Genomic DNA, 12,544 nt, shown 5'->3' on the forward strand with positions numbered 1-12,544 from the left:
ACAAGGCGCCGAACGAGCAGACAAGCACGAGCGATGTGGAGGAGGCAGATCAATCGCTTATCGATTGCATCAATAAGTGCCGTCGTTGAAAGGCGACCGCTCGAAAGTCACGCGACGACCGGATGAACGTAGGGGGCCTTTGGCGTTCGATCGAGATTTACTTTTGTCGGCGCGCCATTGTGTGTCGTCGGGGCTCGCCGATCCCTATTATCCCGAAATTCGCAACGAGTCAATCGGCGAAAGGCGCGCGTCGGCTCGAAGCCTCCGCGATATGGCTGCGCGTGCAAAGAGGAAAAGTGCACAAAACGAGTGAGCCCGGCCGCGCATACACTGCGCCGGAGATCCCATCAAGCCGCTTTATAACATTACACGCTATTTTTATACGGATTCGCTTCGCCTATATTCGTATGCACTAAGCCTGCATCGGCCATACTCTTTCGATAACGTCGCAGCCGCTTTGTCGCGTCCGTCTGTGTGAACTTGACTTCCTCCTACTTTCACGTACCGCTGCTTCATTTTCGCGTTCAATTAAAAATAACACGATCGATGTCATTTCTCTTCCGCGCCCTCGTTTCACTTTGCTTTGTCTGCTTAAGGGCTTTCCGACACACGACGTTCGATCGAAATGCTACGAGACGGATATGATAAAGAAAGCTGTATTTTCTTTTCTTTTTTTTTATTTATTATATACCATAATACATAGGCAGGTGAACCTAGCCGCACAAGAATATGAAGCTCTTTGCAGGTTTGGTATGTGCATGAAAAATATAAGACAATCTCAATAGTTAAAACTTTAATTACGTGGAGCTTATAACTAAAAAATTTACAATACATACATACTTTTGCGTAAATATTATATATATATATATTGTAAAATTCAAAAGAACAGACAGTATTTCTCATGACAGTTTTCAATTTTTTCTTTAATAGTGGTTTGTTAGTTTTTAAAACCTTGAACTCATAATAAGCTAAAAATTTTTATTATAACTATAGACCACTGTTTTGAAATATAGTCTTTTCAACTTTGGCAACTGTATACTTCTGATTCTTGTTCTGCTGTTAGGATTCATATAATTATTTTTAAAATTTTTATATAATTATTTTTTTAAAACGATTCGAAAGTAAATTTGATTCAGGCTTAAAAGATCATTATTGTTTATAAAAGTTTCCTTACTACTGATCTTCATTAACTCGTTCTTCATCGTACTATTTTTTATAGATTTTTGCGTAGGATGAGGAAAAGAAGGTAACCTGTATTTAATGATTAATGTCGTGACTTGTGTCGATGAAAATGGTGAAAGAGTCTTTCTATTAGGAGAGTAAACGTCTATGACAGACTGATTTTGAAGCTTTTTTTAATTGTCACTGTTGCCTGTATTTTTGTGTTTTTCAAACAGTTTTTTTGTTTGATCATCGAATATAAAAAATAAAAATCCAACATTGTTATAATTACAACTCTTAACGTTTAACCTATTTAATTTTTGGAGCAATGAACATTAAATGTTGCGATGCCATATTATCATAGTAAAATGCCAAAGTGAAAAGGAAGCACAATCATACAATGAAATGAATCCGTACAGCCAGAAAATATGATTTTACAACTGAAGCACTGCTTTACCACTTTCAATTTCATAACACTCATTAAAGCAAAAAGCAAAAACGGACTCCTTTGATACAAAAATACCAATGCCCTCATCATTACTAGAACTGCAATCATTCGTTACAGTGTTCGACGAATCACTCTCTCCCTCTCTCTCTCTCTCTCTCTCTCTCTCTCGCAGCTGCACAAAAAAGTGGAAGGAGAGTAAAGGATCTGCTCGGTCGCTGGCGTACAAAATTAGAAAACGCGCGGCGCCTATCTGTTCGTAATGATGGCCTTCTGCGCGGGTAGTGCCGCCGCGGCTCGTACTATATCTCGGAAAGTGGATCACCTTGAGATCTCTCGAGGAAGAAATGGAAAAAAAAAATAAAAAAACTCCCGTTTTCTTGTGCACGCTCCATCGACTAATTGTATACGAAAGAGCTGCCTTCGCTCCTCCTTTTCTTTACTTTCCAGCTAAGAGGAGCGATTTAATCTCGTGAGAGCTGAGCATGTTCACGCAAAGTACAACGAGTTTATAAGAATAATTGTGGAGATGATGATTTCGACCAAGTTGACTTAATTTGCTCTTGGCAGTCAAGTGGACGAGGCTTTCAAGAAGAACGGGTGGGATTGTATGACGAAACGAAATTGTATCAAGTGTCGCAAAGACAATCGACGACTTTTACTTTTTGTCTGCTTGTTTCGACGGCGTCACTTCTCGCCGCCGCTGATCCTTTTGTAACCACAGCGCGATGCTTTGCGCAAGGCCGAAATCGATAGCGCACACCAAAAGTGGATCATTGACAAAGTTCTACGACGCGATTGTATGTTCGTGTGCTACTCTTATCTCTTTTCACTCTTTCAAATTTTTTCTCTGTTTCATTGTAATAAAGAAAAAAAAAATGTGAGCTCGAGAAGTTGTCTGATGTCATTGCTTACGAAATTTTATGTAAGTGCACGCGAATCGATCGTCGTATCCTTTATTCTTCTTTTTTTATTCCAGTCGCGAGCGAAAGGAAAATTATTTCTGGTGTGACGCATATGTACGACGGGTACAATTTATTACGGCATGCTAATTTTTCGATGGCATGTTATAGGCGCGTTGTAACAACAAACATGACATACTTGCATTCAAAATAAACTGCTGAATCGATGTGTAGCATTGTTGTCATTTATTGATGATTGTAAAAATATATGTCGATTTGTTTGAAAAAGTTTTATTGTGAAAGTGGAAACTAGTTTCGCTCTCCCAGTCAGGTCTCTTTATCATTTTGAAATATTGTCAAAATACGTGGTTCAGAAAAATATTATTTGATAATTTATATTTATTACCTGTTTGTTCGTCCCACATCTTTCTACAATCAAGTCACCAAATCTTTGTCGTCTGCACGTCTGACGAAATAAGAAAACAATGTAGTCTATAAGCCCACTCAAACATCAAAATACACAAAACTCCTAAATCTATCAGTCAGCGATGAATCACAAATGACGTGACCTTGAAACCAATTAGCACACCGACGACTCGCTTCGACACAGTTTTGACTTTCTCGGCATCTACTGGCATCTCGTGATTTTCACAAGACGATCCGCGTTGAATTTGCTCATATATTCTCGCACCTTCATCAGACGTCACCGTCGTCATCTCACATTCGGGTTCAACGACCTTATTGCTTTCCACATCTCTTCTGCCGCTGAATCATCGCAAGATTTGCATTGTACGACGCTGAGGAGGGACAGTATCGATCCTTTTTTTCTCTTCGCGGTCGCTCAAACTGCAAGTACGCGCGCGTGCCGATGATTCAATGCGAGATCGATTAGGTTACCGATTGATTTTGCTTCTTTCACGCGTGAGATCGACGATGTCTTTCCTTTTCTTTCGATTGGGTAATGACAGTCTGCTTAACGTCAGCTTTGTGTGATTTTCGTTACGCACGAGGAAGGATAGCGAAACGCGCAAGGTGTTACAATAATAGATTGAAATACACGACGCCGCGAGGAAGAGACTTCGCTTCAAGCAAAACACATTTTATGAACAGGACAATTCCACATCAGTGTTATTATTTCGCGGAAGTTCCTCGTACTTTTATTTTCAAGAATGTGGATTTATTTTAAGACAAACAATTACGCGCGGCCTTTACTCTCTTCCAGATCAACTTTACGATGCAATGAAGCGCGCGATTAGCTTTGAAACTAAAGGAAGATGCGCGTTTATTTCCTTCGTCGCTTCGCGGTAGCTTTTCTTTTTTTTTTTTTATAATCGTAAATTCGAAGCTAACGTATAGAAAGAAAAAAAATGCAGAAAATAATGGAGGTATCTCGCAAAAATTGAAAACTATCCTGATTTACAGCCCCCACTATCACGGGCGCGCACGCGTGCGATCCACGAGTCGCCATATGAAAAAGGCAGAACAAGAGATGGGAATCAGCGTGCATCGTACGATGAGTCATATGTCGACGATGAAACGCGTTCACTTGACTGTACCGTCCGACTACAATCGAAGAATTCGCACGTGATTCCAGAATACGAAAAATCTACATTCCCGCGACCCTCCTTTTTCAGGTTAACGCGTGCGGTTCATGCGGTGTTTTTTTTTCTTTATTTTTAAGTGAGAGTGCACACGCGAAAGTTTTCTCTCTACTCTATGATACGCGGGGCAGCGCTTTTTGTCTCTACGCTAATCCGCAGTTGGGCGGCCTTTCGCTCACTTCATTACACACTGCGAGTCATGGGCGTGAACGAACGTCGCTTTGGAGCGCGTAGTTATTACGCTTCTGGCACAACTTCTCCTTATGCGCCGTGCGTTGATTGATTTGGGGAACAATGCCTCTTCGTACTCGCACGAGATACGGAAATGGTGTTTCCAGTGCATCGTGCTAACTTTGTTTGTTTTGATATAAAGTTGCTCTATATTACATCTCCCTCTGCCCCCCTCTCTCTCTCTCTCTCTCTCTTTCTCGAGGTGTACGAAAAAAAATGCACTCGCGGTACAATGCTATCCGGCTAAGCATCTAGAAAGGCTTCATACGAGAAATTAGAACGTTCGCGCGCGCGGATATACCTAGCATACGACATTATCATAATGGCAAAAGCCTGTTTGAAACTTTGACGCGATAATCGCTTTCTCTTTGCCTTGTCGATTTGAATTCGTATGAGTAACGGTGGTAGATGCGTATAATCGTCACTCGCGCTCATCTCGATGACGCGACACGAAAGAGCCCCTGAAAAAGTGCAAGTGCATTGAATCGAGCGATGTCGTCGTTGCCGCAGGGTCTGGAGCAGGAGCGTCATCTATTGCGGCGCAAGCTGGAGGAAGCGCGCGGCGAGAGCGAGGCGCGAGCAGTGGAATTGCAGGCCGACGTGGAAGGTCTGCGCAGCCAGCTCCAGGAGCAGAGCGAGCGCGCGCGTCGAGCCGAGCGCGACCAGGCGAGCTTGGTGTCGGACCTGACGGCGCAGAACGCGCGCCTGGCCGACCAGCTGCGCGAGGCTGCCAAGCAGGAGGAGCAGCTGCTGCTCGAGCTCAAGCATCTTCGCGAGAAGTGCGCTCTGAGGAACACCACGCTGCAGGATCACGTCAGCAGCTTGGAAGTCCTCAAGGATGAAGTAAGTCCTGGATCAACTCCCGCTGGCCATGCGAGCGGGCTACCTTCGGAATCGCGAGTCGCGCAGCTGTAAATACTGGAGCGGCTACTCTTTTTTCCTTTGCGTAGCGTCGTAGGGGGCTTTCCTCGTTGTATTCGAGCACAATGCGCAAAATTTACAAGTCTGAGCGCTGCGACGAGAGAATGATTCCGCGTTGCCGCGCGGAAACAAAGAGAAACCATAAATGCGCGCCTGCGGGAGAAAACGAAGGCGCATTCTCGACGTTCCCTCGACTGGCGCGACGCGGGACGATAAGAGTCTCGTCCGGCGGTCGCTCGACCGCGCGAAAACTCACGATGCGTGCTTGCAGGTGCAGCTAGTGTCGGCGCAACGGACGGAGCTGGAGCGTCGCTCGCTGGAGCTACGGGAAGAAAGGGCACGCGCCGTGGCCGCCCTCGAGGAGGCCGAGGAGCGTGCTCAAGCCTTGGAACGACTGGGCCATGAGGCCGAACGACGCGCCATTGTCGCCGAGCGTGAAAGGTATGTCCTTCGAGCCACTTTTCTTTATTTTACAGTGATATCCGCTTTTTTCTTTTCTTTGTCTCGAGGGACCAACGGTATAGCTTGTTTTCGTGACAGATCAATTTATTTTTCGTCGAAAAAAGATGCATCGGTTTCTCGTGGATTAGCTTAATGAAATGTGGTTTCATTGGAACCAGAAGTCAGAAAAAGATGACATTTTCCACGGTAAACCCATGTGTTTAAATTTAAACGTTTAATATTACGTCACCCATAAGAAATACATTGTCCCCAATTTTAAACACTTCTAAACGTCTAAATTCAGCGACAATGTATTTCTTATGGGTGACGTCACAATTGCACACTTAAAACGTTTAAATTTAAACACATAGGATTTTAAGGTTTTGCCGTGTTCGTCGTGTTTCGAGAATTTATTTTGACGAAACGCAATGTCAATTGTTTCGTACATTCGTCTTTCGCCAATTGTCATTCGTTTCTAATGATTTTCGATTAAATTGCTAAAACGTCGTGGTGACGCAATGAGGTCGCTCGCATAGTGTACATATTTTTTAGTCGGCTTCGTCTAATAACAACCTCAATAATCGCCGTGTCGTAGAAAATTAATCAAGCAATAAATATACAGAAGCTCGCGGGCATCCCGCCCATAAAAACACTTCGCGGCTCAACGAGCAGGTCTGCTTCGAAAAGCCACGCGATTCAATTAGTATTAAAGCCGTCGCTTCATTATATTCAGAGTCTCGGTGGCATTAGCCAACAATGACGGTCGGTCGCGCGCACGTTGGCGTCGTACCTGATTGCGAAAGTCCTCTCACGCGGACACACTTGACCTTTGTATTGCCGCTTTCATTGAACGACTTGTCGCTCTTACGCGCGACTCGTGAAAAAAATAACCGCGGATTTGGTGCGCGCGCGCGCGTCAAATTGGCACAATTTCTCACGACTTCGTTCATATATTCATGCGGCGGGGAGTGAACAATTCCAAAACAAATCTATGTAACGCCCTCGCGAGCAATTATTACGCGTTCCTTTATAGACCGATCGATTTGTGTAATAAAGTTGGCGTTTCAATAGCTCGTGCGTGTCTCGTTATGTTCGTGCGAGAAAGCTGTTGTCGATAAACTTTTAATGGGTTTCCACTACTCGCTTATTTTTTTCCAAACCACGATAGGATATTCCGTTATGCAAATTTACAACGCCAGACTTTACTTTGCAAACAACGTTTTCTTTGCGAACGGAGGCGGATTGATCGATCGAACGCCACCGCCAGCGCGCGTGAACATGGGAAACATGATTTGAGATCGTATCTTTATATATATATATTAGTGATGTCAGACGCGCTTCGCGCGCTCTTATATTCCATTTCATTTTTGTCCTATTGATTAACATATTTAACATAAATTACTTTTTCAAAGATAAATGTTTCAATTATTTTACAAAACACATAATCACAACGGATAAACGTGTATTAGTATAACAGTTCTGCGTATTTCAAATTCATAATTTATCGCATCGAAAACTACTACAATAATCTTTCAGTTCTTTACAACCATATGGGTGAAAATTAAACTTTTATCCTACTCTTTGAATAAAGATTGCGACATCACAACATTTATTTCAATCTTACGCATTCGAATATCAGATTATCGATTAGTAATATAAAGCAACTAGAACAATTCCAAAGCATAAGTTTTTGTTTTTACGAAACGATTTACTCGCTGCTTGCTTAATAAAATGAATGTTAAAATAATAAATCTACAATATATAAAAAATTTTGGACTTTTGTTTTATTTAAATTGATCCATATCGATTATGATACATTAAACTTTTAATACTCTAAACCATACATACACGCTTATTTGCCTCCATATAAAAGTATATCATGTGACCATATCTCAGCCAATCAGATCATGAATAAAATGTTTCAACATGGCATCCATAACTTTTTTATAATAAGTGGAAAAAATACGCATATGAATATGCATTAGCGAGGCGTAGTGCGAGTTGCACGGCGAGCTATAGTTATTTTGTAAACTGTTTTGAATGAATAGTTTTCTGCGGCTGTAACCTAATTAGATATCGATTTGCCTGCATTTAGTACATAGAAAAAGGTATATAGTAACGAGAATCAGAGAATGTCTTGTTTTTGTTGATGCTCGGTTTCTTTTTTTCCAAAGTTGTTTATCGTTCATTTAGAAAATTATTACAAGGAAACAAATGACTTTGAACAATTCTCCAGATTAATAAAATGATAATGTAATGAAAAGGTAGATTGATTTTTATCAAATTCCGAAATTAACGGCATCTGCTTTAAAAATATAAAAACATCTACGCTTGTAAATTTTCTTCTTTCTAAAAAAAGTACAACCCCTCCCATATATATATGTCGCGTGGCAGACGCGTGCTCGAAAAGAAGAATAATTAAAAATCTGGAAGTACATCCGCATCATCTCTGGTTACCCTTACAGGGACGAGCTGGCAGCTGCGTTGGCGGCAATCGAGACAAATAATTCTACAGCGGCATTAGCCGCGCCGAACGGCAGCAGCGGTAGCATGAGACAGCGGCAGCCACGTTCCTTGCAAGCGGAAATGGAGTGTGAGGAGAGCGGTGCCAGTTCCTTGGGTCCGTACGACCAACAGGAGCTTCGGCAGGAAATTGGCCGTGCGTGTCGCAGGCTAAGGGAGTTGTCCAGCCACTTGCGTCGCGGCGAGGACGATTCTGGTTTACAAAGCGATTGCGACGAATCCATGCTTGTGCTCAATAACGGCAACGAGAACGAGGTAAATACAGAGGTAGGATGAAAATCGCATGATTGATGCGCGGTTTACGATGACTAATCAAGTGAAATTCAATGTTTGTAAAATATGAAGCAATCAGTGTATCCACTTAAGTTCTCTGCAGCCTTATTCGAACATGCAAACTCTAATAGATGTCAATTTATATATCTTTTATAAATATAACGCTTAATGATTTCGAAGTAACAGCTGTCCGGCCAAAATCTAGGAGCACTTCTTATTTTCTTTGAAGTTGCAATTGATGTACCGCGCACTCGCTTGGCGCGAGAGTTGATCTCTCGAGTTAAAATTCTTTCAATAGGGAAAGCCTCTCTTTCGCCAAGCGAGTTTTATTTATTTTTGCCATGCTTAATTATGCGCGATAAAAGGAACGCAGGTACGTTCTATTGCAGTGCATTGTGCAAGTTATCATTTCTGCAGGCGGAAAAATCGCTTTTGCTATCACATTTTTCACACGACTCTCCTTTTTTTTTCGTCGCATTGTTTCGAAATAAAAAAGGTAACGTTATTTGATCGTAGCGCGAGAGATAGCAGAAGTCAAATTAATCGCACGACGCCGATGTTGTTGTAAGAGGAAAAGAACTGGACTGTATAAGTCAGATGTGGGTGGCAAGAGAGCCGAGCCGTTTCGCGTCGCGCTCGAGCAATCGCGAGCGGCCGTTACCGAAACCACTCGGAAACGTTTGAAAATGTGGGAACGATATTCGCTCGCTCTCTTTATCACATTGCAATACAACTTGTGTTGCGAGCGAACAGAGCTTATATAATTTAGTAAGAGTTTGCCTTTTCTCGGTTTTCTTTTTCTCTTTTTCTTTTTGACGAACAATGCCTCTCGGGATTTCATTTATTTATTGGCAGGTGTAATGCACTGTGGAAAATGAGCTTGAACGTGGAATCGATTCACTGGATCTAAATGAGATTTCAAGACATTTTTTAAATGGATATCTGCTTTGTAATCGTTTCATTCGTATTGTTTATGGTGAAATTACAATGGTTTATTTATAATTGATAACAATGGCATAGCTTAAAAGTGTTTATACATTAAATAGAATTTTAAGTTATCTGTAGTTTTAATTTGAAAATAGTCAAACTAAAGCCATTTGTTTACCCGACAGAACAATTGCCCAGGCGCACTCACGGACCTCGTGGAAGAAGTCTTTGGTCTAGCTCTGGCAGGAGTTCGTGGTGGTCCTGGTGAATTGGGTTTAGCCGTAGAGTTACATCGGGCAAAAGAAGAGTTGGAACAAATGAAAGACCAGCTACGACAAACGCAAGATGAGCTCAAACGCAAGAGTGAGAATCTCGTGGAGGTTGCGAGTAAACTGAAATTGTGCGAAGCTGAGCTAAATGGTGCCAGGGAGGAAAGAGACAGGGCGAGAGACGACATTGAACACTCGCAACTATCCAAGGACGAGGTGCTCGCTCAGGCTTTGCAGGTGAGATTTGAGACGCTGGTCTCTGGAAAAATACTGCGAAATACTGAACGCACACTTAAATTAATATTACGTTTTTTGTTAAATTAATATTTACACCGAAAAAAGTGTCATATTTTCAATAATTCTAATGTGTTAGCATTTAGAAGACATGTTTCAAATATCTTCATCGAATAACAAAGTTTAGTACAAAATTTAATTCTAACCGGGTTTTTCAGACGAGAGACCAAGCAGTAGCACGGAAAAACAAGGTAGAAGTGGAGCTCGCTCGTACTCGCATCGACATGCTACAAATAAACAGCCAGCTAATGGAGTCAATCCAGCAGAAGATCGAATTGAGCGAACAATTAGAGCAGTGGCAAATGGACATGCAGACGCTCCTCGACGAGCACGTTCGCAGCAAATTAACACCGGTCACGCCGGCATCGCTGGCGAGTGGTGACTCTGCCGAGATGGTAGCACCCGCGCGAAAGAAGCGAGCCAGCAACGGTTCGAAAAAACGCTTTGGGATTTTCTGATATTTGCCTTTCTGAATCAAAGGCGGGACTGTAATGTGCAATTTTATATGTGGTGATTCCCGGACAGCTACTGTGCTTTTCTGAAGTGTACTTAAAAACGCTGTGCTGAATTTTCGTCCTTTTTTTCTTTTTCTTTTTAGAGACTCTGTGAACTTATTTTACATTTTTTCATTCCGTCCATCATGTACAGATGTTTACTTGAAATCGATCGACAGAGACGCAATTAGTGTTACCATCGCACGAATTTTTATCGACTAATTCATGATCATGTTATACGGCGCGTTATACTCAAAAAGACGAAACAACATAATGGCACAATGGTTTTGTTTTTTTCTCAAATGAGTGCCTTGCAGTTTTATCTTTGATCTAAGATATGACTAGTTTATTAAATTATTAAATTTTTAGAAAAATTGTATAGTACTTATACTACACAGCTATTTGTAAGTGTATATTTATTTAAGAGAAGTATAATTTTAAATAATAAAATTTTTATTAAAACTCAGGAGCAAATTTTTTTATGCAAATAACAATTTTTATAAAAATCGTTTCCTACATGAGTATAATCTTTGAAATTGCGATGTTCGTCAAATTATAAAATTTTTCATATTTCTAACATCAATGCATGCTAAAAATATTATTTTCAAAAAATGTTTAAATGAATTTTCATATGTACGTATATTTCCATTTACTAACGGTTTTTTTTAATACTTATAATTTGAAAACAGTTTGAGATATCTGCAGCGACTCTCAAGTTAGAACTAATAATTTAGACTGATATGAATGTGAGTAATTCTATAAATATTAGTATTGATATTAATGCATGAGAATTGTAAAAGAAATTATTGTAACTTGACAGAAAAGTTAAAGGTGACTTGCCTAGCAAGCCTTGGAATAAATTATTATGTTATTATTTGAAGAAAGGTTTCACTTTAATATCATTTTCAATATAGAAAAGTAACTGGGTTTTATTGGAAAAAGATGAAATATTTTTACTGAGATATAGTTTCTTATATTAGTATCGTAGGCTCTTTAGACGATAAACACTTTAGATTGAAAAAAAATTTATTTTTATTAGATCTGTGCAACCTAATTTCTGATCGACCGTACTATGCCTCCATTTATAATAGTGTCATAAAAAAATTCGGAAATGAACAAAACAACTTTACTAGATATTTTCCTTCTTCCTTAAATAACATCTTTTTGAAAATAAGGTAAACTATCATATTTTCAAAATTTTATTATTCATCCCCGCGTAACGATCAATATCACTAAATGTTAGGCAGGAGTCTTTTGGTTTTATGTTCCTTTTTAATTTTTAGATGAATAGTTATGATTCGTTACGTTTATATTTACCTAGTGCACCAGCAGCACTTTCATTATTTTCTTTCCGAGTTACTTTCCTGATCGGCTACGCTTTATATTACGTAATTGCACTTTTTTGCTTTAATCGTTTCACAGAAGCATGGATATAGAATAATTTTCATTTTCATTAGCACAAAAAAATTGAGCTTTTAATAAATCTTATAATAAATCTTATAGTGCACAAATGACATATATAGTGCTTTATTCGTTTTATGAAAAATAAAAAAAGAAAATTCATGTTATATTTAAAAGAGCAAGAAAACATTCGAATATTTGTAGAAATTCGTTTTTGACACTCCGACAGTAGTTTCCTGCACGATCGGCCAAAAACATGTACTCGAAATCGGATAAAGAAATTCTAGGAGAAGTCGATAGTAATCGTTTCAAAAAAAGTATAAAAAACTGCGCGTCGTTAGTAAGGATAGAAAAACCTACAATGTAAATGCGCAGAACTATTTTGAGAACATTATTCGGTACGGAATGGATACCAGAGGCTTTATTATTCTTAAGGGCTTTGACAGAATCAAACACTTCACTCGGTGAAATAGGTGCATGCAAATTCGAAATTTGGTGGTATCAGATTGCGTGTGGTTTCGGTTACGTGTGCTTGGAAATCTTTGGGGTAAGATTCAGCTTCTGAGATATATTTTTCAAAGCTGGAGTCGCGGAAGGATCGGACGGCCTCGTGGACTTTTCTATTTAAGACATTCAATTGGGGCATATGTCTTGGTTTCCA

At 40.2% G+C, this 12,544-nt stretch overlaps 1 protein-coding gene across 2 annotated transcripts in view; it reads left to right on the forward strand.

Annotated features, from left to right (window-relative positions):
* LOC131674173 (bicaudal D-related protein homolog) overlaps window positions 1-11,315 on the forward strand; it is a 31,479-nt gene extending 20,164 nt beyond the window's left edge. The window contains exons 3-7 of one of the 2 annotated variants that reach the window (XM_058952682.1): window positions 4,851-5,183; window positions 5,533-5,702; window positions 8,168-8,492; window positions 9,611-9,931; window positions 10,147-11,315. In XM_058952682.1, coding sequence (XP_058808665.1) covers window positions 4,851-5,183; window positions 5,533-5,702; window positions 8,168-8,492; window positions 9,611-9,931; window positions 10,147-10,446 — 1,449 coding nt within the window. In that variant the 3' untranslated portion in view covers window positions 10,447-11,315. The remainder of the gene's footprint in view (window positions 1-4,850; window positions 5,184-5,532; window positions 5,703-8,167; window positions 8,493-9,610; window positions 9,932-10,146) is intronic. The other variant, XM_058952683.1, reaches the window with a different exon arrangement.
* The last annotated feature ends 1,229 nt before the right edge of the window (window positions 11,316-12,544 follow it).

This window comes from Phymastichus coffea, unplaced genomic scaffold (genome assembly GCF_024137745.1).
Source record: "Phymastichus coffea isolate CEN01 unplaced genomic scaffold, Cenicafe_Pcof_1.1 PCOF00218, whole genome shotgun sequence".
NCBI classification, from domain to species: Eukaryota; Metazoa; Arthropoda; class Insecta; order Hymenoptera; family Eulophidae; genus Phymastichus; species Phymastichus coffea.